Consider the following 26,722-nt stretch of genomic DNA (forward strand, 5'->3'; position numbering starts at 1 on the left):
CTTCCCCTGACGTCGGCTCATCGCCCCTCCTTCGGTCGCTCCACTGGGCCGCGCCCAGGTCCGCCTTTCCCAGTCCCTCTCCTGCCTCCCAAGATGGCTGCGCTGCTGCCGGGCCCGGAACCATGGAACCGCGTGAGGATCCCTAAGGCGGGGAGCCGCAGCGCAGTGATCGTACAGGACCCCGGCGCGGCGTTGGGTGAGTGAGGCGCCCGGCGAGGGGCGCAGGCTTTTCCGGAGGAGGTGTCAGGCAGGAGCACGTGCGCGGGGTGGGGGCGGGACTTCCGGAACCCGCGGGACGCTGCGCAGGGCCGTGGCCAGAAAGGGCCTGGGCTCTGGAGTTTGCTGAGGAGTCTTGCAGGGCATCTGGCATCGCCGTTCCTCGCTGGACCCACCGAGTCTACCGCAGGGCCTGGCTGGGGCGCCGAAGGCCCAAGATCCAGCCCCGCACCGAAATGGGGAAAGAGGGCGGACGCAGCTAGCGTCAGGAAAAATTGCTGCCTGGGGACCCTGCGTTCACTCAGGCCACCAAGTGCCGTGGTTACCCCTCAGTCTTTCTCGACCTCTGCCTCTGAGAGGCTGCGGGTCGTCACTCAAGCACTCTGCACTTAAACCGCAGTCTTTCTGGATCCCCCGTTTCTTATCTGTAAAATGGGGTTAGTTTTCCCTATCACCGGGTTGTTGGGAGGATCTAATGATGTCATTTAGGAGAGTGTGGTCTAAAGTGTTCTATCAATGTATGGTGGCATTGCCGTTATTAGGCAGTAGGGCAGTACACGCTGGGCTCAGAAGCCAAACTGCCTGGGTTGGAATCCTGGCTCTTCTCTCTGCTGGAGCTGGGGTGAGGAGTGGGGAATGTCGTTGTTTAACCTTTCTGGGCTTCAGCGCATTTTCAAATGGGGATAAAAATAGTACTTGCCTCACAGAGCTGTTCTGATGAAAGAATTAACATTATAGGTAAAGCATTTGGAACAATGCCTGATACAGTAAACACTCAAATGACAGCTGTTATTATTAAATACTTGTAACTTATCTAATCATCACATCCCCCTCCCCATCCATCCATCCTGCTCAGTTTACAGATTAATCTTACCCCTTCCTCTATTCAAAGATTCTTTAACAGGATTCTGTTAGGCGTGGAAATTCACCAAGTCTCTCCCCACCCCAAAGGCAGCCCATTCTGGCCTCAAATAGTTCGTATAGTAAGAAAGTTCTCCACGCTGTGTGTAAGTCTTCCTTTGTGTTACTGCCACTTAGGATGCTACTGCTACCCTTAGAGCCATAGAGAACGCATTTACTCCATCCTCTATTCACAGCTTTTTCAGACTAGGAGGCTGTGACCTTGTTTTACTAAATAAGCACCCCGTGTTCAGTCAGACATTCATTATGTAATATAATTTCCAGTTGTTATAGTGATTTCTCTTCTGAATATATTCTTAAAGTGGTAGAGAACTATACAACATGTCCCACCTTTAAGGTACTTGAAGTGTTAAGTGTACACCAAATGACTGGCTGCAGAGTATTCGTATGAAAGATTATTAAAATCATGATAAAATGTTGTGTAAAGATGTACATTCTACTTTAACACATGTTCTCTTAATGATTTCCTGGACTTGATATCATCTGTCACTGTAAGATCACTTCCTTCCTGTGTCACTTATCACATACTTGGAAACATTAATTATGTTCTTACAGGTGAGGCTGATTATGTTAATTTGTTCTTGATTTCCTTAAACATAAGGAAAGATGCTTCTTTCAGTGTATTTTTTATAGAATATACTTAATGTAGAAATGCATATTAAGTCTTACGAAACACCTCTGCTTTAGACCTTTGCATTGCAGCTGTAATTAAAGAATGCTGTCTCGTTACATTGTCACTGAAGAGCCAAATCTTAGATGCAGAAACAGATGTATTATGTGCAGTCCTTTACAGCAATCACAACAGAATGGGCCGCCACAAGCCCCATTTGGCCCTCAAACAGGTAAGGAGGGAGCCCTGTGTTTAATACTCAACATGTTTACTTGATGAAGATGGAGATCACACTGCCATTTAGTATTTTGTAACTTAATCGCAGTAACTTACTTGTGATTTATAGGTCATCTTGCAATTGCATGTGGGCTTTTTTTTTTTTTCCCCTGAAAGCATTTCAAAAAAGTTTATTTAAAAAGGAACTATGTTGGATTCTTTCCCAGTCTTGTTTCTGGTAGGTAGGTAATTTTTTGTTTTTATGGTTATTTTTTATTTATTTATTTTTCTTATTATAGGTAGGTAATTTTTATGAAAAATTTTCTTCATTATATGCAATCTATAATAAAGTACCATGCCTTTGCCTAGTTTAAAGATTGAGTAATTTGATCAAGACAGAGTTTTGGATTAAGAAACAATTTTCCTGACCATAATCAAAATTCCCAAATCATAAAAAGAACAAAGTTGCGGTCTATTTATTGTGGGGTATATAATCTAATCGGTAATATATTTAATGAGTATATAACAAGTTGTGTAAAGTGGTTTTGTGTAACTTTTGGAGTTTAAGACAAAATTGGGCCCTCCAGCTCAGGGACTACACCACAGAGTAGAGCCTCCTAACCTGAGTTCCTTATGTGTCCATTCGTTCATTCATTTTATTAATTCTCCAAGTATTTTTGAAACTTTCTATGTGCCAGGCACTGTGCTTCGTGCTAGGTGTACAGGGTGAAAAAGACAGACATAGTCTCTAACCTTACAGATTCATGCTCTCTGGTTAGTTTTCCACTCCCATTACTTAAGGCAAAAAAGATGAAGATTTTTTCATCAAAGAAAGATTTGGGATCATGGTCTTTCTTAAGTTTTCTTCTCTGGGGCAGCTTTTATCTCCTTCTGAGTCTTTAACGCCAAAACCAAACTTACCATCTCAGATTGAACATACGTATTTCTCCTCCCGGCTTCCAAGTTGCAAATAATTATCCAGTCAGAAAAATTTGGTGTTCTGTTTTCTCTGCTGCTTTCTTTTACGTAGCTCTCCTATCCGGCCAACTGATCAGTCAAAACTTTCTCTGCATCTAGTCTCTTTTTAGTTCTGGCTGCCATTTCTTTTTTCAGACCTTGTCAATTTTTAGTTGTCTTGCAATTCTGACTGATCTTTCATCTTCCAGTCTTTCCTCCACTCTGGCATATTCATGTGTACCAAAGCCAGGTTAATCACCCTAAAACACAGCTTTAATTTTTAACGGTTCTCCATTGTCTCCTGAATAAAGAGGAAGCCTCTTAGGTTAACTTACAAGATCCCCCGTGATCTGGCCTCTTCAGTTTTCCTTAACTCAGGCTTCTCTCTGGTCTTCATCTTCATATATTTTGTATTTCAGACAGCCTGAACTGTTCTGAGTTCTCCTACTCACCACATTCGTTCCCTCCTCTGAGCCTTTGCTCACCTGGTCCTGTATGTTTACAATGCCCAATCCCTCTATCACTTGATCCCTTATGTCTGTGGCACTTACAGACTGTTGAAATTTAGTACTTAATAATTTACTATCTTGTTTTAATAGTTTCACTATTAGAAATCATGTTGCTTCAGAAAAATATAATCTTGAGAATAATCTTATACTTAACCTTGGTCCCCTTTATAGCATCAAGCACGTCCTGGCATGTAGTACAATAAATTCTTAGTCATAACCTGATTTGAGAAATTTATTTGGCTGGATAAATTTCAAATTTTTAACCAGAAGCAATTGCTTTGGGCTATGGGTTTCTTTACCCTTAAAAAAAGGTATTCTTTGGTATTGAGTGTATTTCCATACTTTGAAATTTTGTATTTCTTTGTTTTCCTGGTCACATCAGTGGCTTTGTCTGTGTCACACATAAACATGTGAATTTGAGCTGCTCTTCCCCTTTCAGGTTGAACAATGTTTAAAACGCTTGAAAAACATGAATTTGGAAGGTTCAATTCAAGATCTCTCTGAGTCATTTTCTTCTAAGTAAGTGGTCCAGTTGCTTTGTAATGGGCTTTTTGGTGGGCTGGGAATGGGAACCCAGTGTCTTGCTGTGACCTTGCTTTAGACTTTCTTCACTTACTGTTAGAATATAAACAATTATACCTTAGCTGTACAAATTTGTTTCAACAAAGGGCCCCTGGTATTTTGTGGTAATCTCCCTCTGTCGGCCAGTGGGAGGGAATAGTGTGCCACTGAAATCTGGGTCATGGTAGATTATTTTGAAACATAAGTGTCAGTCAACTTCAGTGAGTCATTATTAAACATAACTACCTCAAATTGAGCTTAAAGCAAGTCTGCACTTGAAAATTGCTATATAAGTGCTTTATATTTAAGAATGAAAGTAATGTGCTTCTCTGTTTTTGCCAAGTGAAAATCAGCCTGTAAATCCCAAAGCGTGTGTCATCCCTAGCCAACCAGTGGTGGAACTGGTGTTGATGAAGATTTTGGGAGCCTGCAAGTTGCTACTTCGCTTGTTGGACTGTTGCTGCAAGACATTTCTGTATCCTTGAATCAACTAAAGTACCTTCTTCTGAATTGGAATTGTTGGGATATATTTAATAGTATTTCTGTTTGAAAGCTAGGGAGTCTGTAGGAGTTATAAATTATGGGAATTCTTAAAATTTTGCTCTTTGGCTTCCTTTTCCTGGGATTTGCCTGATATAGCCATTGCCAGAGACTTCTGTCTCTACCTAGTATGTATTATCCTAAGGGCACTGACTGTTAGAAATTCTTAATCTTAGAAACTAAATTTATTAATGAGACCTCTAGCAGAGTGTGTATTACTTTATTTTTCCTCTAGCAGAGTGTATATTACTTTATTTTTAAGCTTCCATGACTTAAATAGAACATGTTTTAAGGTTTTAGTTCCTTCAAGAAAATTCTTTCTACTTCCAGTCTGTTTTTTTCATAAATGTAACTTAAAAAAACCTAAATTCCTTTGATTCTGTTTTCCAACTTTAACTTGATTCTCCAGCTTGACTGTGAAACACCTAGGTTTGCAAGAATTCATTATTTTAAACCTTGTGATGGTTGGGCTGGTGAGCAGGTTATGGTATGTATGTATGTACCTTTGAAATCCTTCATTTCTCTAACTCAGACTAAGTTTCTCATTAGTAGTTTTCATATTTGCTTTCCCATGGGATGCTGAAGGTGCAGGAATTCTGTTTCTTCATTTGATCAGAGTTTATTTGGGGTAGATTGGGAAGCTAAGTGTTGATGGTTATGTCAAAGGATTAGGCTTTGAATCTGAATCCATGAGATCACCTCAACACTAAACAACTAGGCAAATGAATTCCTAGGATTAGCAGCTGGAATTAAAAAAAAAAAAAAAAAGGTTCCTCTAATCATTCAGCAGCTGGGCCATTTAAAATGAAGGTGTTCCTGAGCAGTCTGTATCATTTGTTTCTGCCATTAGGTTTCTAATTTTTAATGGCAATGACTTTCCTTATGTTTTCTAGATTCCTTTCTTCCACCTGAACCACCACTGCTTTTCGAGCCATAGTTAGTTGATGGAAAGAACACTGATAATACTAGTTGCAAACCAAAGAGCCCTTCCCTTGCAGCTCACAATATATATTATGAAACTTATTTGATGGATAATTGGATTCAAAATCTGCCCATATTTATAAGGAGACCTATTTTTGGCCATTTTAAACAATTGGGGTGATTAGCTCTAATTTGAATGAAAACCAAAAAAAAGAGAGAGAAAATTCTCTCTAAACCTTGCTTTGATATCTTAACCTGGATATCTCAAGTACTATTTCCAATCATCTTAGTTTTTATTCTGCTTGTTTTTAGCACTAACAGTGTTAGAATTACTAATCATATTATTTTAAAATGTCAAACCTTCATTATTCCTATAATGAAAATAGCTTTGATTTTTGCTGATTATAATAATACATGGTTATTTTAAGAAACTTTAAAAAATAGAAAAAATGCAAAGAACCTGAAATTTGCCTAAAATCCCATCGTCTAGATAAAACCACACTTAAGATTTTGAGGCACATCTTTTGAGATATCTCTCCATGTAGTACTTTATTTGGTTTTATATAGCATTTTGTACTTGCATTTTTCTGTTTAGGCTGGACTAATCTAGCTCTTTGCAAGTATCCGCTTTAGCGTTTTTTTTATCTATAGTGGCAGATTGACAGGCATTATTTTCAGCTTTGACTCTCTTATTATTATATAATCTGCAAATGATAATTACTAGCTAATTCATGAGATCCTACTTCTTTCTCTAGGGTTCTCTATAAAGATGTTTTAAAAAGGCTGGTTTCTTTATATGAGCCATTGTTTGGATTACTTCAAGAGGTCTCCAGGATTCAACCATTGCCTTACTTCAAAGGTTTTACCTTTCCTTCTGATATTGCTGAATTTTTAGGAGAGCCCTACTTTGAAATCTTTAAGAAAAAAATGCCTACAGCTTTTGCAGCTAAAGGAGTAACTAAACTGCTAAATAAACTATTTTTAACAAAAGAGCAATCACAGAGGTCCAGTGAAGAACCATTACTTGGAATTTCCAAAAAAGCTAAACAAATGAAGATCAATATTCAGAATAATGTGGATCTTGGACAGCCAGTAAAGAATAAGAAAATCTTAAAAGGTAATTTGCTTTGATATGGCACATACTCTAAAAAAACAAACAAACAAAAAAACTTTTGAAATTACAATGTAGTCATGCATTGTGTAGGAAGAAATTCAGCATCTTTCTTAATTTTAACTCTGGTTATTCTTAGAGAGGTATGGTAATACCTGTGTTTTCTCAGCTTGAGCATATAAAGTTGTTTCTGTTGTTGCTTCATAGTTCTTTGCTTGCTTAATTCCCTTTGTTTCTCTTGTAGTAATTTGGCAAGAAATGTAGTCATGCACTTAAGAATTTGTTGATTTGAAAATAGTATGCCTAAGTTTTTGTATCTGTGATCTTTCCATCTTCACAGAAAAGTCATCAGAATTTGACGTGAGGGCTTTCTGCAAACAGCTGAAACACAAAGCTATTCAGGTTTGTCTGGCTTATTTTAATATAGCTTATGATTTCTGCTAATTTGTAGAGTAGATGCCACTTACCAGTGGCACAGACTGAATCTTCTGTTTTTATCCCCAGCTCTAAGAGTAGTGCCATCTTAATTCTCAGTGTGTTTCTGAATGAATAGAGGCATTCCCAAGGGATTTGAGTGCATCTAGTTTATTCAGTTAATACAATGCCTTCAGAAACATTTTACTAAGAGTTTTGCTAGAATTTTAAAGTGATCCTAGGCTCCATCATAGGAGTGGATTGTACTGCAGCTTAAGAGTATGGGCTTTACAGTCAGACAGAAGTGGTTTGAGTCCTGGCTTTGGTTTGTACTAGCTCTGTGACTTATGTAAGTATCTTGGCCTGTCCATACCTCTGTTTCTAATAACAGTATGTACCTCATAGGGTTGTGCCAGTTTTAGTTCATGTAAAGTGTTCAGCACAGAGTCTAAAGTGTGATAAGCATTTAATTGGTGTTAGATATTGTTAGCTACTTTCATCGTCATTATCGTCATCCTCATCCTTTGTCATGAGGCTTCTATTTCTTTCTTCCTGTCAGCGTTCGAGCTTTAACATGATTCCTCTCCTTGGCCAGTGTCTGCTAATTCTGTTTGTTCTGGACCTCACATGGATAAGTACATCAATGTCATCCTCTTTCATCAGTAACTTCTTGACTTCTTTTACCCTTTCTCTTTTCAAAATTGCTTTCTTCTGGGTTCCTTCATGGGTTATTTCTTCCATTCGATTCAAGAATTCTTAATCATTTCTAATGAGTCAGTACTTTCTTGAAGGCTTACAAGGATTCCAGTTTGCATTTATATTTTGTCCGATTCACAAGTTCCAGAGGAAGATACCATCATCATCATACTTACATTGCATTTACTCTTTGCCAGGCATTGTTCAAAACACTTTATATGTGTTAACTCATATAATCCTTGCAAAAGCCCTGCGAGGTAGGTGCTATTATTACTGTTTCCATATTTCAGATGAGAAAATTAAGGCACAGAAAGGACAGGAAATTTGCGCAGGCCACACAGCAGATATGGGGCAGAACTGGGATTTGAATGCAGGCAGTTTGGTTTCATAGTCTTTGTCCTTTATCGTTACACCAGTCCTCCAAATAGTTTCGTCAGCTCTCTCTTAATAACTATGGCTCTCTGTGACTCTTGAAACTTTCTGCAGTCCGTCCACCTGTTCCTAGGTGAGCTGCTTCCAGCATCCCTCTTATTCATGACCAATGACTACCATATTTTTAGCGTTTAGCACCAATATGCTTAGCTTGCTTTTAGGTCAAACTTTTATGGATCACCAACACAAAGTATTGATAGGTCTCTGCTTTCATATTTTCTACTGCTTTATGTTCTTGAGAGTGAGAAATTTGGAAGAAGGTAAGTTTTGAACAGAGGATGGAAGCAGACCTAGTAGGTGGCATATTTCAATAAACAGTAAAAGTTGATAAAATTCAAACTTGACTTGATATAGAAAGATGAGGTTGAAGAGACCAAAGGTGCCACATCAAAAGATGGTTGAACTGGAGTTGGAAATGTTGCTCAGTTAAGCATTTTTAACATACACTCAGCTATCATCCCCATTTTCACATGTTTTCAATAACATTTATGACCCATCGTTGAGGAGGGTGACTCAGGATATAGAAATAAATGAAAAACAAGTTGTGGTAGTCCAGTATTAGAGGAAGAGGGCTCTTCAGTGGTTTTTTTTCCCACTAGATAGGCTTTCACCATAATCATGTGGAGTTTTATTCATATGTATAGGTTAAATAAATAGATATGTATGCAAATATTTATATTGTTACCTGTGTACAGCTGAATTCAGCTATAGATGGGATCTGTTGTAGCACAGAGGGGAAAAAATCTTGTGTTTGGAGCAGTGAATAAAAACATTTTTAAGAAAAAGGAAGGGAATTCCCTGGCCGTCCAGTGGTTAGGACTCTGCGCTTCCACTGCAGGGGGCACGAGTTCAATCCCTGGTTGGGGAACTAAGATCCCACAAGCCGAGCAGCATGGCAAAAAAAAAAAAAGAAGAAGAAAGGAAAGCATAGTGAGCTGAAAAAACTTTTTTTCCTTCTTTTAAAAAGACATATTTTCAAACTTTTATAGTCTGTGAGTCAACTTCTCTCTCTTGTTATATAAGTCAGTAACAAATCCAATATATTTTTCTCATCGTTCCATATTTCAGGAGAACAGTTTTGAGTTTAAATGTTCTCAATCCAAACTAAAGGCAACCAAACGTTCTCGGAAAGCAATAGGAACTCCCTGTGTAAAAAGTCTTGTGCAAAGATTCCGAGAAACTGAGACTTTTGTACAACTTTCTGAAGAGATCCAAATGGCAATTCTGTGGTGTAGGAGCAAAAACCTCAAGGCTCAGACCACCTTTCTGGGTAATAAACTTCTTAAAAGTAACCGGCTTAAACATGTGGAAGCTCAAGGCTATAGGTAGGTACATTACAAAAATTATATTTCTTTACTTTTTCTATTATCATATAGGGCAAAAGTATATATATTCAAGTTAGCCTTTTTAATGTCTAGTAGTGTAAAATTGAGATCTACTCAAAGTGCAGTTTTGTTAAACCTGTTACGATACTATATAGTCGATTGTGTTAGTTGGGTACCTAGGCTAACTTTGTTGGACTGATGAACAAATTGGACTTAAGAACGTGCTCTCGGAATGGAACTCGTTTGTATGTAGGGGACTTACTGTATCTATTCAGGGCTTTATAATGGTTCCCGTGGGTGAATCACAGTCTAAAATTTGTTAAATTTTCTTTAAAAATTTATGGAAAAGATATTCCTATTTTAGTAAAAAATATGATATATATTGAAGGTTTTATATCAAGTTTTCATTAAAAGCTGTTGGGGAAGTTAAGGGTTTTTACATTATATTCTAGAGTAGAAACTCAGCCTAAGATGGAGGTGTTCTGTTCAAGACTGCATGTAAAGTCAGAGGTAGATGAGGCAGAGATGATAATTAAAAGTTAATGCAGAGGGTAAGAAACTGGTAGTTATTTGATTAGACCATTATTTTGCACCCCACAAAAATATAGTGTTCTTTCATTCTGCCCTGTTTTGCGGTTTCAGTAATATATTTGTAGTACATTTGAAGTTTATTTAAGGTCCACAATAACTCTGTGAGGTAGGTAGTATTATTCATATTATATAAAAGAGGAAATAGAGGATTTTACTCAGGGTATTAGAGCTGGAGATCTAGAACTCAGTGCAGATCCTCTGATCCTTCTGTTTTCATTCTTCCTATTTCCACTTCAATTGGGAAGTACACCTACCCTCTCCTCAATTAAAGATTACAGCTTATGGTAAGACAAAATGGTTTGGAAACAGAGATCATGAATTAGTACATTAAAATGGGCTTCCTCAAAGTTCTATATTTGTTTAAAAAGGAAGAGGGTAGGGTAGGAGGTACAGGCTCATGCTAATCTTTTGCAGTCTATCACGAACAGGCAGTTAGCAGGGTACCGATGTACCTTGTGGCAGTGTACCCTATTCAAAAGCAAAACACCTAAAATAACTGGCCATTTGAGTTCCAAATTCCCAAATTTGAAGATGATATATGAATCACAATTAGGGTAGCTCAAGGCTGTCATTATGTCTATGCCAGGAGCCCTGTTTTCTCATTTTACATAAACTCCCTCTTCACTTGTAGTCCTTTTTCTTTGTTCATTTCCTGCTGTAATATGAAGCTGTTAATCCAGAAGTGGGTTGATGCATCCTAGCAATTTTTCTATTTGTGATTCATCTTTTCCCCAGTTCCATTCCTATTATATTATGAACAGATTAGCAATTATCGGGGAAGAGCTCTGGCACTAAAAGATGAAGGTATCTCACCATTCAGTTACCTTGCTGCTTGTAGGAGCTACTTTACTTTGGAAACATAATGGGGACACATTTGCTCACAATCTAAATCAGAGGGAAGTTGTGCTCTGAAAACACAGACTTGGGTTGAAGCTCCTATTTCCTTATTTTTCCTTATAATTCTGGAGTTGTACACAGGCATAGGACTTATAAATTATATATTTTTCAATTGGAAGTTGGTAAAAAGGAGACAAAAGTTTCTGAGAATGTTTTTCTGCATCTTAACAATCTCCAATTTTTCCTCTCTCTGTCTTAAAGTTTGCCAAAGAAACTAGAGTGCATAAAAACATCAATTTGCAACTGCCTTCTTCATGGCTCAGGTAGCAAAACTTTGAAGGATCATCTGAGACAAAGAAGATCACAGAATAAATTTTCATTGAAACGAAGGAAACCACAGAGAAAGTTGCAGTCGACTCTTTTAAAGGAAACCCAGCAGCCCCCTCAAGGGACTCAGAGTGCTACCGATATCATGAAAGGGAGACTCTCACACCCTACAGTTCATACACCTGATCTCTACCCTAACAATAAGCAAGTGTTGAGTAGAAGAGTTTAAAGTCCTGTCATACAAACTAAGGAGAAACAAATTCATGAAAATCTTATAGAAAGCAATGAAAATGAAACTGATTCTTGGACAACGATGCAAATAAATAAACATAATACGTCAGGAATCACTAAGGGGACAGACGACATTGATGATATTTTTGCTTTAATGGGAGTTTAGATGCTCATATGTGAGACTTTTAACTGGTTAACCAACTGCTCCAGTGTTCTAAGTAGAACAGCTGAGATCTGGAAGTAGTACCATTTGGACTCAGAGGAGCTGCTTAAGTGCAACATTGTAGAGCAGTTCATTTTCGTTCAGTAAACACTTGTCATAGCTTTGTGTCATTTAACTGACAAATATTTGACTAACAGTCAATTTTTGACTTAATTAGGACCTGAATAATTAGGTTTGCAAAACCTACACTGTGCCTTAGGTAAATGGGGAGCATGGGTGGGGAGTAGCAAGGAATCACCAAAAAGGTCACTTTAGCCTTCATGGCTCCATTGTACGTAAGTGCTCTTCTGAACACCAAGGTTTGTAGCTTTTAACAGTTCTGCCGTTTTCTGTATGTTAGAATTATCATCGCGGTTTTGCCACTATTACCAGGGAGTGGTCACAACCATTATTTCACTTCATTTGTTAACCTTACCGCATAGGAGGGCATATTAAAATGCTTCTGGAGTTCTACAAAGTTTGTGGGGGCTTTTGTTTATTTATTTATTTGGGTGCTAGCGACTGAGTACAAATAAAATTTTTTCCAAAAAGGATGTAAAATGACTTATGGTTATACACAAAGTAGAAATAGGTGAGAAAGTTAGATGAAAAGATAAAGCTGAGACACAAAATCAACCAACCCAATGAGGCTAAAAATAAATTCTTAATTTGGTGCTGATGTTGTCATCTGATTATTTGTATGTTGCTCATACAATTGCTCTGAGAAGGTAAATCTTACATATTTTCAAATAATGATGTGAAGTTTGAGGTATCTTTCAAATGTTCTAGTTTTCTAGAATTAGGTTAATAAGCTATTTGTTCAGCAGGTTGTAGGCTTAAGTTTTCTGTTTATATACAGTAATTTATAGAAAAATGAAACAGTGCCCTAGTATATACTGCATCCTTCCTTTCCTCATCCATCCTATCATTTTTAGCATCCTTTTTGTTCTTTATCTGGCCTTGTTCTTTCCTCATCTGCTTTCTGTATATTTTCCCACTTAACCTACAATACTGTATCAGAGGTTCTCACACTGTAGGATGTTTTGGGAATCACTTGGTGGGTTGTTTAAAAATGCAGGTCCCTTCCAAAGAGATCGATTAATATTGGGTAGGTGATAGGACCAGAAGCCTGCATTTTTATTAAGGGGCTCAGGTGATTTTGATGCAAGTATCCCGAAATGCAAAGTTAGATAAATGCTGGTTTAGCTTCCTTTTCTGAAGCCTTGCTAAATATCCTATTTAATTCAGAGTTCTTAATCAATCTCTAGCCACTTTTTATTGTTTATATTTCTCCTGGTTTCCTACCAGGTGGTAGAGCTACTTAGTGCTTTAAAACATGGACAATACCAAGGAAGTCTCATTCATGACAAGTCTAGAAATAGCCACCAGCTTCTAAGATTTAAGGTCCGGTCTTGCGTCTACTTTATTTGCATATGCCTCCACTAGTTGTGTGGAGCTAGTAGGTTTCCCTGGGCTTAGGTCCCTCCATCTGAAGTGGCATTATTGTCCAAGAATCATAAACTTTTACAGCTGGAAGAGGCTTTGGAGATCATCCTTCACTGGAAAAAACAGAGTGGTTCAGTGAATTGTCTAAGGTAAAACTGGATTAGACCATAAGCCTAGCATTTTTTTTCTACTTCATTAATGTTCCTTTGGAATATGTTTCTTTATCTCCTTATCCCATCTGCCCCTTAAAATTCTGGGAAAAATGTAAAGAGCTTCATGTGTCCATAAAATGATAATTTATATATAAGGAACATAGTATTCTATATGTTAGTTTTTCCAAACAACTTAAATTCAAATGTTTTAAAATTTTAAAAGTGAAATCTTAAATATACAAACCCATAACTTATCCAGTAAATTAGATTAGAAAATACTGTTAGCGTCATCATAGTGAATACCAATTTAATCACTTCGGGTGGCATTAAAACACTCTGGTCATTTTAAGAGCAGTGTGGTTGACCTCCCATATGTCACTTCAAATCCTCTTGGCCTCTTACTTGAGCCACTAGTATGGCAACCAGTTTCAAGCAGGACTGGGCAACTGCACCTTGCCTCCTGGCTTCTGACAAGCTACAGGAACTGCTAGGCATTTGGGCATATACAACTTGGGAGAGGTGTGGGGCCGTCCTCTAACCCCCCTTCAAAGACAATTCAGAGGCACATTTCATAAGGGTCCTCAAGATCAAGCCCTAGTACTATGTTGTTTCCAACTCGATGCATCCTTGATTGGCTTTCCTGCCATCTGTTTCATTTCCCCTTCACTCCTGTTCCCTGGGATCACATCCCCAGTAAACTATTGGACGCAAGCTTTTGTCTTGGGCCATGCTTTTAGGAGAACCAGAACCAAGGCTAAGACAAGCAGTAAAAAAACACTGGCAGGCAGAAAGATGACTTTTAAGAAATTCTGTTATATATTTTACTTGGTGAATGCGTATATTAAAAGTTTTTTTTTAATTTATTTATTTTTGGCTGCATTGGGTCTTCGTTGCTGCACGCGGGCTTTCTCTAGTTGTGGAGCACGGGCTCTAGGCGCATGGGCTTCAGTAGTTGTGGTGCACGGGTTTAGTTGCTCCGCAGCAGGTGGGATCTTCCCGGACCAGGGCTCGAACCCGTGTGCCCTGCATTGGCAGGCAGATTCTTAACCACTGCACCACCAGGGAAACCCTTAAAAGTTTTTTGTTTTGTTTTTTTTAAGCTTAAATCACTGCTGATTAGAATAAACCAGCACTGCTAACTATAAAACTGAAAACATATCCAGAATTGAATTTTCTAAAAAAGTCACAAAGTTGTTTTACAGAGTTAATTTTTTATCCAGTGCTATTGCTGTAACATTTTAATATTCAGCCTCACTTTGAAAAGCTAAGCCACTTATATGAATAGGTCAGTAGCATCTTCACAAAAATATTTTCCATTAACATTAGTTCAAAGTAAGGCTTTGTCTTTCCATTCTGAATCTTAACGAACCAATTATAAACTGTCCGATCAACATTTTTCTCTTGCCCTTTGCAAATCACTTTTCTCACCTAAAACTTTTTTTTGGTCTTTCATTAGATAAAATGTTACTTCCTCCATGACAGGATGTTTTCTGTGATAAATGTACCTGTGAATTTTGCTATATACTTAAGTTGGTTTTGCTTTACAAATACGTACAATATGCAGATGTCCTTTTCATATTTTAATCTTCATAGCTTCTGAGGTAGAGTTATAAAAGAAGTTCAGAGAACTCAAGTAATTTGCCCAACGTCCAACATATAATAAATATGAGAACTGGAACTTGAATTCTGGTCTTCTGATTCTGAACCCTGTGAAGGTGACTGACCCCAGCCTGAAATAACTGGTATTTCCACTATGCACCGACTGAAATTTTATCAAGAATAATTTTTTTTATATTCAAATAAGGTCTCTAAAAAAAGATAAGTTATAGCCATACATATAAGAATTTATCTTCAACCTACCTATTAGTGCTTAACAGAAAAGTAGCCCCTTTTTTACCTAGTCCATTGTAATATTTTTTAAAAATATACATAATAGACATTCCTTTAAAAGACAAAAACCCAATAAATAATATGGCAAACCCTTGTCTACACGGTAGGAAACAGATGTTCATTTTATGGACCTCTATATGCTCTTGTTTGTCAGTTTGTTAAAATAGGAAAAACGGCTGGTATCTCTTCTAATGAACAGCATAATTCAATCATGTATAAACCTTTCCCCCGCTGCAGACACAAATTCATTCTTGCTTTGGGAATATGCAGGTTTTAAAGCTGAAGTGATCCTTCTGCAAGTTACAGATACACAACATTTAAAACAATGTTGAAATTCTAAGTCTTTAACTTCAGTTGGCATAGACAATTTTGAATCTTCAGCTAAACTGGAAGCCATTAGTCTTCAGATTTCCTGTTATATTTGCTATAAAGCATTTCAAGAGATGGATTCCAGAATAGGTCACAGCACTGTGAAAAAAAAAGAAAAAAAGCAAAATCATTTTCTTTCTTACTTCAGAGGTAGTAACAGATCTGAATTCATCTAACTCAAAATCTGTTTACAAACTCTTGTGAGTTCCATGTATGAAACAGAATGTCTTAATCTGTCCTACTTTTCCTCTCTTCCCCCAGCCTCTTGAAGTATTCTAAATCTGGAGATCCACATTATCGGATCTATGTCCTTCATGGTTCTAAAAATTTCACATCTACTGTTTTGCCTTTTATTTTCCAGACTAAAAGTGTTTTTTTGTTTGTTTTGTTTTGTTTTTTATTGCAGTATAACTGACACATAACACTATATTAGTTTCAGGGGTATAACGATTTGATATTTGTATATATCGCAAAATGATCACCACAATAAGTCTAGTTAAATCCGTCACCATTTATAGTTAAAAAATATTTTCTTTTCTTGTGATGAGGACTTTTAAGATCTTCTCTCTTAGCAACTTTCAAATATGCAATATAGTATTACTGTAGTCACCATACTGTACATTACATCATCCCCATGGCTTATTTTAGAACTAGAAGTTTGTACCTTCTGACCTTCACCCATTTCTCTTACCCCCAACCTCTACCTCTGGCAACCACCAATCTCTCCTTTGCATCTATGAGCTTGTTTTGTTGTTGTTGTTGTTTTAAATTCCACATGTAAGTGAGATCACACAGTACTTGTCTTTCTCTGACTTATTTCACTTAGCATAATGCTCTCAAGGTCCATCCATGTTGTCGCAAACGGCAAGGTTTCCTTCTTTTTTGTGAATGAATAGTATTCCACTTGTGTATACACAATGACCCTTGAACAACATGGGTTTGAATTGCATTTATCCATTTATATGTGGATTTTTTCGATGGTAAATACTACAGCATTACACCTGGTTGGCTGAATCCAGGGATTTGGAGAAAATGTGGATATAGTGGGTCGACTATAACTTATACTTGGATTTTCGACTGGGCCAAGGGTCAGAGCCCCTAACCCCTAACACTATTCAAGAGTCAACCGTATAATACCACATTTTCTTTATCCATTCATTCACCGAGGGGTACTTAGGTTGTTTCCATATCTTGGCTATTGAAAATAATGCTGTAACAAACATGGGAGTGCATATATCTTTTCGAATTAATGTTTTCATTTTCTTCAGATATATATCCAGGAGTGTAGTTCCTGGATCACATGGTAGTTCTATTTTCAGTTTTTTGAGGAATCTTAATACAGTTTTCCTTAGTGGCTGCACCAATTTACATTCCCACCAATAGTGCACAAGGATTCCCTTTTCTCCACATGCTTGCCAATACTTGTTATTTCTTGTCTTTTTGATAATAGCCATTCTAACAGGTGTGAGGTAATATCTCACTGTGGTTTTGATTTGCATTTCCATAATGATTAGTGATATTGAGGATCTTCTCATATACCTGTTAGCCATCTGTATGTCCTCTTTGGAAATATGTCTATTCAGATCCTCTGCCCATTTTTAAAATCCGATTAATTAATTAATTAATTAATTTATTTATTTATTTATTTTTGGCTGCGTTGGGTCTTCATTTCTGTGCGAGGGCTTTCTCTAGTTGTGGCAAGTGGGGGCCACTCTTCATCGCGATGTGCGGGCCTCTCACTATTGCGGCCTCTCTTGTTGTGGAGCACAGGCTCCAGACGCACAGGCCCAGTAGTTGTGGCTCACTGGCCTAGTTGCTCCGCGGCATGTGGGATCTTCCCAGACCAGGGCTCGAACCTGTGTCCCCTGCATTAGCAGGCAGATTCTCAACCACTGCGCCACCAGGGAAGCCCCGATTTTTTTTTGTTATTGAGTTGTATGAGTTCTTTATATATTTTGGATATTAGCCCCTTATCAGATATATGACTTGCAAATATTTTCTCCCATTCAGTAGGCTGACTTTTCATTTTGTTGATAATTTCCTTTTAAAACTAAAAGCTGTGCAGAAACTTTTAGTTTAATGTAGTCCTATTTACTTATCTTTGCTTTTGTTGCCTTTGCTTTTGGAGTCAGATCCAAAAACTGATCACCTACACCGATGTCAAGGAACTTAGGGCCTGTTTTCTTCTAGGAGTTTTATGGTTTCAGGTCTTAACATATTCTTCTGCATGTGGCTGTCCAATTTTCCCAGCCCCATTTATTGAAGAGACTGTCCTTTCCCCATTGTATATTCTTGGCTCCTTTGTAAACTAATTGCTCATATATGCATGGGTTTATTTCTGGGCTCTCTATTCTGTTCCACTGACCTATGTGTCTGTTTTTATGCCAATACCGTACTGTTTCATTACTATAGCTTTGTAACACAGTTTGAAATCAGGAAGTGTGCTGCCTCCAGCTTTGTTCTTTCTTAAGATTGCTTTGGCTATTCAGGGTCTTCTGTGGTTCCACACAGCTTTTAGGACTGTTAGTTCTATTTCTGTGAAAAATGCCATTGGAATATCTTCTGTTTTGCTTTTTATTTCCCAGACTAAAATTCTGATTTCTTTAATTTGTTCTTTTTGTCTCAAAGATTCAATTACCATGATAATGTAGACCTTTTTTCATGATTTTTTAAAAAAATCGTCAGCATTATTGTGTCTATTATTAGATCTATCTTACTGTATCATCCATATCCTTTCATCCATCTGTCAGCATGGAAGTGAACACATGGTTTCTTGGGATACATGGACTTTTATGGAAACACTATGACGTTTATGGATACAGGTATGGTGTATACCTGTATATAAAACAGGTAAAATATTTTCTGCTGTATTGCTAATTCTCTTTTTGATAAAGTACAGCATTTTAGACTTTTTGACCAAAGCTGCCTACTTGAGAACAGCCCATAATGATTCTCAGTTATAACTGAAGTTGCACATGTATGGTTTAAAGGAGCGATACAAGTTGGATAGTCCACACACTAACTATGGCACCGTGAACTGATTTGCAACATTTCTGTTAACTCATATGATTTTCTTGTCCTTAAGATTCAGTTCTCATTTGCTTGAAAACCACAGAAACAATTATATTGTGCCTACTTATATATTTCTTCCATACCATTTATAAAAACAGACTGATCCCAGCATCAATCTTTAGGGGTCTTTCACCAATTTTATTTCTCTTCTCAGCTGGGGCAGAGTTCAGACATGAAGGTTAGCACTTAACTTTTGCCAACAGGCTTAAAGGCCAAACCCTGTTGGACTACATGTCTACCCACACTTCCACCTTTCTCCTACCAAGATCATACAGGAAGACAAGGAAATAAAACCTGACTTACTTTATAATAATTATTCTGTGAGTAGGCCAAATTCTCTTTTGGAGGGATGTACTGGGACTTGGTCAAGCAAATAAAAGCAAGCAGTATAAACAACTCTACTTTCTGAATTGGGTTTTGAGAACTACAGAGTACAACCTGACAACGTCCTGTATGTTGTCACTGTGGTATGGTGAATGTTGAAGTTCTTGAAAGCCAGCAGCCTCCTGCGTGTGTCTCAATTCTTAAGACTTTGAGTGCTGTGTGGCTTCTGCAGTGCCTCAGTCACTTAGTGATACAGTGGCACAGTGATTCCAAGGTCATGCAGCAGAAAATGCTGGCACATCTAAAGAAGGGTATGCCTCTAAAAAGTACTGAGAATCTGATAGTTTGGGTTGTTGGCCTAACCCTGCCATTCACTGACTGACTGACCTTTGGGAAGGAAAGAAACTAACATTTATTATGTGGCTGATGTGTGTCCATCAGTCACAATGCATTTTATTTAATCCTTCTAACTGTCATATTTTTTTACTCAGAAAATGAAATAAGTTGCTTAAAAGCTACTGCCAAGAAGTAGAGGAACCATGCAAAACCATGGCTGTCTGACCGTGAGGTCCATGCTTTTTTTTTTTCATGCTCTTTCTATTTCAGCAAATACCTCTCTGTAACTTACTTCACTTCTCTGACTTGTAATCGTATCTGTGAAACAGGGATGCTTACTTTGTGGATCAATTAAGTGTTTTGAATGATCTAGTGACATAACCTCCCCCAAGACCATCTGTTTTCAGATAGCTCTAGTTGTTCTTAATGTCAAGCCACAATCTAGCTCAATTGATCTGGTAGCGTACAGCTTATAGCAGTGTGAGACTACTGTTTGATCATTCCCTTGTTTTGAACACTATAATTCTACTAATGTAGCTCAAGAAAACATTGTCAATTTTTCCCCAGTCCCATTATACTATTAAACTCAGCTTACAGTCAACTAAAACATTTTTTTTCAATAAATGCTGCTGTTAGGCCATAATTTGCCCATCTTATGTGTGTTTTGCCTTTTTAGATGAAGTCTCACTTCCTTCTTATTAAATGTTTAAAAGAAACAGATATATTTCTATGACAATGCTCAGGGCTCTAAGAAGAATTAGGATTTCATTCCTGCCCCTAGGAGATTCCACTGTATATATGGGACACAGACAAATGAACAGGATAAATACTTGAATGTAAGACAAGGGGGAAAAGCATTTTGTAGGAAAGAATGAAGATGGATTTAGACTGGCATGTTCATAATTACAAACAATTTAATTGTGATCTGAATTTGTAGGAAGAAGAATGACTGCTTAGAGGACAGTTTCATATACAACTAAGTGCTACTTGGTTTCATTATTTTCTCATAGAAACTATCATAGTGCCTCAAAGAAGTTAGAGTCAGAAAATCACAGGGAAATGGCACTGAATTTTTGCTAGTATATAGGTTACTTACTGTACCCAAACTGTACACTGAAAAGACAAACTCATGTTTCATTGCTAAACCACATCTAATATCTCAAAAATTGCTGCTCAGGAAATAACCATCCTGTCTGCTACTGATGCTTAATTCTAACTTATACGAAGCATTTCTTCTTTGCACATCGTCCTTTAAAAGGAAAATTCTTATCCTTCACAGCCTGAATGAGCTTTCTACCATAAAGATGAGTTGTTTTTCTTTAGAATTGAGAAGGAGATGGTAGTATCTTTATTATGGCTGTTGTTTAGGTGATTTAAAAAGTAAAACGTTTTCACTTCTACTGTGGTCTAGGGTTGAAATAGGCTGAGGTAGAAAGATCATGAAGATACTACAGGGAAGATTCAGCAAGAATCTGCAGAAAAAAGAAAGAATAGAGGGAAGAAAAAAATGAAAGTGTTGATGGGTTGTACCAATAAATTATGGTGCATAGTCTTCCAAACTCCTCTAATTTTAAGTGATACCTCAGCTACACTGATTTAATACTAAAGGTTGTTAGTACATAAAGTTATATGTTAGTACATAAAGACAATTCAACTCTTACCTTACAGGAAACAACTGAGGAAAACATCCTTGTGTTTTAGTGTCAACAAATTTCTGGATCTGAAGGACTTGTTTTAAAAGATGTCCCTTGGAAGATTTGTCAATTTTTGTCAATACCATCTGTAGGAAAACAAATATTTAAGCATTAGAAATAAAGTACAGGTGACCCTTGAACAACATGCGCTTGAATTGCAAAGGTCCACTTATATGCAGATTTTTTCAATAATAAATACTACAATATTACACGATCTGTGGTTGATTAAATCCACAGATGTGGAACTGCCAATATGGAGGAACCCCGAATAGGGAGGGTTGACTGTAAGTTACACTTGGATTTGTGACTGCAAGCAGGGTTAGCGCCCCTAACTCCCACACTGTTCAAGGGTCAACTGTTATTTCTTAATATACAGTTTTATACATTAGTTACAAATTTCAATAACAACTAGGTGACCTATGCAAGTTTCTTAATCTCTCTGTACTTGTTTCTTCATCTATAAAATAAAAGCAATACCTCCTAAAGGAGTTGCTGAGAAGATTAAATGAGTTAATGTATGCAATATATGAAGCATACACTGTATAAGTTTGCTGTTTCCGATGCTTTAACTACACAGGGCCATAATATCTTGGATTCAAGACCAGTGAAAAGCACCCTGGAGCCATATTTGCAATTGCCATATGCCAAATGTTTCATACGATCACTATATATCTTGTGGTCTAAGATACAGAAGTGAATATTATTAGGTTGATCCATATAAAACCTCCAACTTATAATCATTTTTGAACTACATAATTGTTCTGCCTTATATGTAAACTTTAAAGGAAAAATTAGACATCAGGCTATTTGTAGGTTGTAGCCACTATAGTTATATTCCAAGCTATATCAATATATAGTTATATTCCAAGTAAGCCTAGATTCTACTAGGTTCAACAGTAAATACTTTGAATAATTTACTTACTCAAAGACAATTATCAATACATACTAGAGGAAGGTCAATGCATGGATGATTACAAAATCAATTAAAAAGTAAAAGCCTGATGTATCTGTCAGAGGTTTTCCTAGGGAATTTCTATAAAATTAAATTTCCTGACTAATCATTTATGCTTTTCAGTTATAAAAAAATTAATGATTGTAAATCAACTATACTTCAATTAAAAAAATATTAATGGCAGAAGGAGTGAGAAGCAGAAAGTGAAAGTCTTTTTTCATAAAAGCAAATATGCTGATATTTAAAAGGAGACATAATTCCTCTATCACAACTTCTTTTCCAAAGAAGAAAGGTTAATATTTCCTTAAAGTTAAAACTGAGAAAAATATATGATTCCACAAAATGGTATCTATGATATCAAATTAGGAATACTATCACTATCACTTAATATAACCGGTTGGGCAATATTTGGGCTTTTTTTTTTTTTTTTTTACTACATAGACTATGTTTATCAATCCTTTGGCTCCTCATAACCATAAATTATCTCTAATGTTTCACAGGGCCTTTGCAAACCCCAAGAATTCCGTAACCCCAAGAATACAAAAAAGTTTCTGACTGGTAACATGGTTTGATTTGCATTAAACTCCAAAACCACTACATTTTAGTGGTTTTCAGACATTGTTTTGAAACCAAATTATAGTCAGTGGGCTCTTTTCCTTAGAGAGGAACTTTCAGACTGCCATTTTATCTGGAAAACCTACAAAGCAAAATAAATGTGGATACCAACCTACCAATCTGTATTCTATTCTAGGGTAAACAACAGTAACAACTGGTAAGATATTCTCATAAGAAATTTTGTTTTCCTTAAGAATATAAACATCCTACTTATGTGTGCTGGAGCCTACTATATTCTTGTGATGTTCTTAAATTCCAGATTAGTTTCGCAAATTTTTCAGTTGCAGTTTTGTTTACATTCTGATAAGTACTATCTGCCAAGCTGCTGTTAAGGAGCTACTAATGAGTCTTAGCAAATATTTATATTGTCATTTTAAAAAAACCAAAAAAACAAAGAAAAGCACTTAGGAACACTAAATGAACAGTTTAGAAAACTTTTACTTTGACTATAATTTTGAAAACTTAAAAGCTAGGAGAAGGAAAAGGGAATAAAAGTACCACAGAACTTATTTTAATATTAATGGCTGATAATTGAAAAGATTGTTTAAAAGGTACTCCTTTATCTTTTGAGGAGGCAAGACCTACTCTTTCATTAAAAAGATGTACACATGTGCACATGCACACACACACACAGACACAGAGGGAACTTGTATTTCTAATTGCAACTATGATTCAAAAGAAATACCTACCACATAAGGTAATGCAAATTCTTCACACATTTCTATGGCAATGTTGTCAGTTTTTTGAATTCCAACAACACTATCCACTAACAAAAATGTTCTCATCAAACTATAAGAATGCAGAAAAGAAGATTAACAGCAATATAAAATATACTCATTCATTTCTTCCCCCCAACCTTCACTATACTAAGAAATTTTACTTTGAATAATTATCAGTTCAAAATTTAAAAATTTCTTTAAGCAAAATGAATTCTCAATTCACTGTGAAGTCCATCCTACAGTCCAACAGGTCTCAATGTTGTTTACATTCAGTAACTAAATTCATTAATATTAATTTATTTCAATAGCATATATTGGACATAAGATATTCTGCCTAGAACTGGATACAAAGATGAATGAGCCCCTTCCTCTAAGAGCTTGAACTCTAGTGGCAGAAAGAAACAGGAACCCAATTAACTATAAGTTACCATAAAAATGTCTAAATTTTCAAATATTACTTTAAGACTAACAGATAACAGAAACCAAACACGTTATATTTTGTATTTTCTTTTGCAAGTATTTTATCTTAGTTTCTATGTAAAGCTACAACAAGCAAGGTACTTGTAAACTTGTACCTTGTTTCAAAAGGTTAACATTAATTTTTCTATATATTGTGCAATGCTTGAAACATAGACCTGCTACTTGACTACCTATGGTGACAAAAAAAGGTAGTATTTACAGAGGCTGTGATGTCAGAAGTATTTTAAGGATAATCATAATTTACTGAAGTTTATTTAAATCTGGTAACTACCACATTAACCAACAATTTTCATTTTTAAAAACAGCCAGCTTAGAGTTTGGTATAAAAAAATTAATAAAGTCTGCTGAATTACTATTGATAGTCTCAATTTAGGAAAACAACTGAATTTAAGTTTAAGCTAACTTACAGGAAAATACTAAGCAGGCAGTATATACCTTGCTCCTAAATACTGTATTGTAGAATATTATGAGAATAAAGTGGACTTTCTAAAAAAGTCATTTGATAAAACTGAAGTGTTCATCATGTGTAGAATGTCCTAGTCATGAGAACGTTTGGGGATTCAACATAACAATTATAAGAAAAATGTTTTTCTTACTTCTTTCGTTCTTTTAGATAGGTTTCTACCATGTCAACAAAATCTTCAGGTGCTCTATAGCCATAACCTGGCATGTCCACCAATGTAAAATATTTTCCAACTTTGAAAAAATTCATTTTCTTTGTGTGGCCCTGATAAAGTAAATGGAAAAATAAAAGCTTTCTTAAAATATGTCCTTTATATATTTCATGACTCAAAATATTTTCTGTTCAATTAACAATTACTTATTAAAAACATAAAAGTATTCTGTATATAACCCTATGCTGATGATGATACAGGAAAAGAAGACAGAAGACAAGTGGCTGGAGATAAGCTTAGATGATACTACTTCTTCCCTCCAATTCATTTTTTAAAGAGAATCTATACAATTTAAGAACTTTAGATTCCATATTAGAAATAACGTAGGCAAAATATTTTCGAGTCTTTCCTATTTCATTAGCTCCCTCTCAGTGAAAAAGTTATACTGTTCTAAATAGTACGACTGCATTAGTCAATATTCTCTGATGAACAATATAACTCCACTTTAAAGAGGAATGAATTATGGCACAGATAGGTTAAATTAAATGCTTACTATCAGTCATACAAGTTTGCCTAACACCTAGATGCAAAGCCTGATAGTTTATTATGCCTAGACTATAACTTTCCTAAAATCAAGATGTTTTGCATGTTTTATTAGATGGGTTTAGTGCTTTCATTAAGCATTTTTTAAAAAGCATGTACAACTGTAAAATGTGCAACTAAAACTGATGTAAAGATGATAAAAAAAAGTGGTTTATTCATATGGTTTCGTGTCCATGGACATTATTAATCAGAAAAGGAAAGATTAACACAAATAACTTTAAAAGTCAATTGTTTAGAACTTAGAAGAAATATTTTCAGAGGAAAGATTTTATAAATGATGCTTAGGTTGCCAGGCAGCTTTTGTGTCTACCTACAGGAAAATAATTTTAGAATTACAGATTAGGAATGTCAAGAATACATTTCTTCCATTGTCCTCTCACAGCAGAAAGGGAACAACCCTACCTAGAAGTGAGAGTTTAGCTGGGGTATTTGGCGAGGCAGGGCAGGAGGGAGTAAGGCTAGGAGGGTTAACAAATGACTACAATTGGCAGGGATGGTATCAGGGAATCAACCATAGGAAGAACTGCAGAGCAAGAGAAGACCAGTGAAGCCTCAGGGAAGGGTTCCAATGCAAGGAAACAGGGGCAGTGAGCATTGGGTTGGTGCGAACATTTTGCCAAGAATAGATAATAAGGTGAGGGGAACTGAGGTGAGTTTTGAGGAGAGGATATCTTAAATACTGGTAGAGTCTGCATTATTGAGAAGGAAGCAGAGGAAATTAGAAAATGACAGAAAGCTAGTACAGCAGGCTGGCTGGGATATTAGGCACCTAATTTGGCCCTGGGTAAACTGGGAAGTGCCTGATGGGTGTACATATATGAGTTAGCAAGGCATAAAAGATTACAGGAGGAAAAAATAATACATTTTAAAGCTGTTTTCTTTAAAATCAAAGTAGAAGTAGATGATCATTCTCAAAGAAGCAAATATAGAATGACACTAGAACAACTCTTTGGAAAAGACTGGACTAAGGAAGATTTCCCCAAGATACTGGCAAGACTACTAAAATAACTCCAGATACACTTTCTTTTCTTCAGAGAAATACACAGGCATTAATGAAATGTCTTACATTAGTACTTGTGTGAAAGAAATCACTTTTCTAGGAACATGGCAATGACGGTTTCTTCTACCCCCCCCCAACATTTATTATTCATCTTAGTCAATTCAGAGATAGTTAGATATATTTTAAATTTTAACATACCGGTTTTTTGGAGACTCTAACTTCAACCTCTGGGGCAAGTGAAAATAAAGCCTTTATTAGAGAGGATTTTCCAACATTGCTTCTGCCTATAAAACACACCTTATACAAGCAAAAAGAAGATAATTGAGTACTAGTTTATATATATATTACTATATAATGTATTAGCTGCAAAAATCTGTGAATACTACTCAGTCTTGCCTAACCATAAAAAGTGGCTTATGGTTAGTCAAACCTCAAATTCTAATAGCTACTATCTACTAAATGATTTCAATGTGGCAGGTACTGTTTTAAAAGCACTTAACATATTTTCTTATTTACTTTTTACAATATCTCTATGAGACTGAAAATATTCGTATCCTCATTTTACAGGTGATAAAACTAGAGGCAGAGACAGGTTAAAAAACTGGCCCAAAATTATAAAGCCAGAAAGTGAAGAAACTGGAATCTGAACTCAGGGCATCTACATCCAGAACCTGTGCTTTTAATTACACTATGCCACTCAAGAATATCTGCAACATTTATTAAGAATTCCATATTTACAAAGCTTTTTTGAAGTTAAAAACTAGACGCGTTTCAACAAAACTGGCTCTACATTTGGAACCCCATTTCCCCACAAACTCTCAAAGTACACCACAACACCA

The 26,722-nt window shown here is 36.4% G+C and overlaps 3 protein-coding genes across 9 annotated transcripts in view; 1 reads left to right on the forward strand and 2 right to left on the reverse strand.

Moving 5' to 3' along the window:
• LOC309659935 (uncharacterized protein) overlaps positions 1-141 on the reverse strand; it is a 159,437-nt gene extending 159,296 nt beyond the window's left edge. The window contains exon 1 of the mRNA XM_082460237.1: positions 1-141. Coding sequence (XP_082316363.1) covers positions 1-21 — 21 coding nt within the window. The 5' untranslated portion in view covers positions 22-141.
• Positions 2-20,961, forward strand: RMP64 (ribonuclease MRP subunit p64). 3 transcript variants are annotated; one of them, XM_082460193.1, is made up of 9 exons: positions 2-196; positions 1,825-1,979; positions 3,869-3,948; positions 4,334-4,465; positions 4,940-5,017; positions 6,207-6,568; positions 6,903-6,964; positions 9,173-9,429; positions 11,119-11,555. In XM_082460193.1, the coding sequence occupies exons 1-9, from the start codon at positions 94-96 to the stop codon at positions 11,411-11,413; spliced, it is 1,524 nt and encodes a 507-aa protein (XP_082316319.1). In that variant the 5' UTR covers positions 2-93; the 3' UTR covers positions 11,414-11,555. The 3 variants fall into 3 exon arrangements, with proteins under 3 accessions (XP_082316319.1, XP_082316321.1, XP_082316320.1); XM_082460195.1 differs by lacking the exons at positions 9,173-9,429; positions 11,119-11,555 and adding an exon at positions 20,875-20,961; XM_082460194.1 differs by lacking the exon at positions 9,173-9,429 and having other exon boundaries at positions 11,119-11,328.
• GTPBP8 (GTP binding protein 8) overlaps positions 14,009-26,722 on the reverse strand; it is a 22,638-nt gene continuing 9,924 nt past the window's right edge. Inside the window, exons 2-6 of one of the 5 annotated variants that reach the window (XM_082460222.1) lie at positions 26,082-26,180; positions 24,263-24,393; positions 23,157-23,256; positions 20,873-20,986; positions 14,009-15,573 (exon numbers count right to left, since the gene is read on the reverse strand). In XM_082460222.1, coding sequence (XP_082316348.1) covers positions 15,502-15,573; positions 20,873-20,986; positions 23,157-23,256; positions 24,263-24,393; positions 26,082-26,180 — 516 coding nt within the window. In that variant the 3' untranslated portion in view covers positions 14,009-15,501. Of the gene's footprint in view, positions 15,574-18,657; positions 20,679-20,867; positions 20,987-23,156; positions 23,257-24,262; positions 24,394-26,081; positions 26,181-26,722 lie in introns of those variants that run through there. The other 4 variants (XM_082460221.1, XM_082460220.1, XM_082460219.1 and 1 more) reach the window with 4 other exon arrangements.

This window comes from Balaenoptera physalus, assembly GCF_965194825.1.
Source record: "Balaenoptera physalus genome assembly, chromosome: 4".
NCBI lineage: Eukaryota > Metazoa > Chordata > Mammalia > Artiodactyla > Balaenopteridae > Balaenoptera > Balaenoptera physalus.

Excerpts from the sequence above, each read along its gene's own strand:
- RMP64 (XM_082460193.1), top strand. The coding sequence starts at position 94 with ATGGCTGCGCTGCTGCCGGGCCCGGAACCATGGAACCGCGTGAGGATC. Across the intron at positions 1,980-3,868 it reads CCCATTTGGCCCTCAAACAG|GTTGAACAATGTTTAAAACG; the intron begins GTAAGGAGGGAG and ends TTCCCCTTTCAG. Across the intron at positions 5,018-6,206 it reads GGGCTGGTGAGCAGGTTATG|GGTTCTCTATAAAGATGTTT; the intron begins GTATGTATGTAT and ends TTCTTTCTCTAG.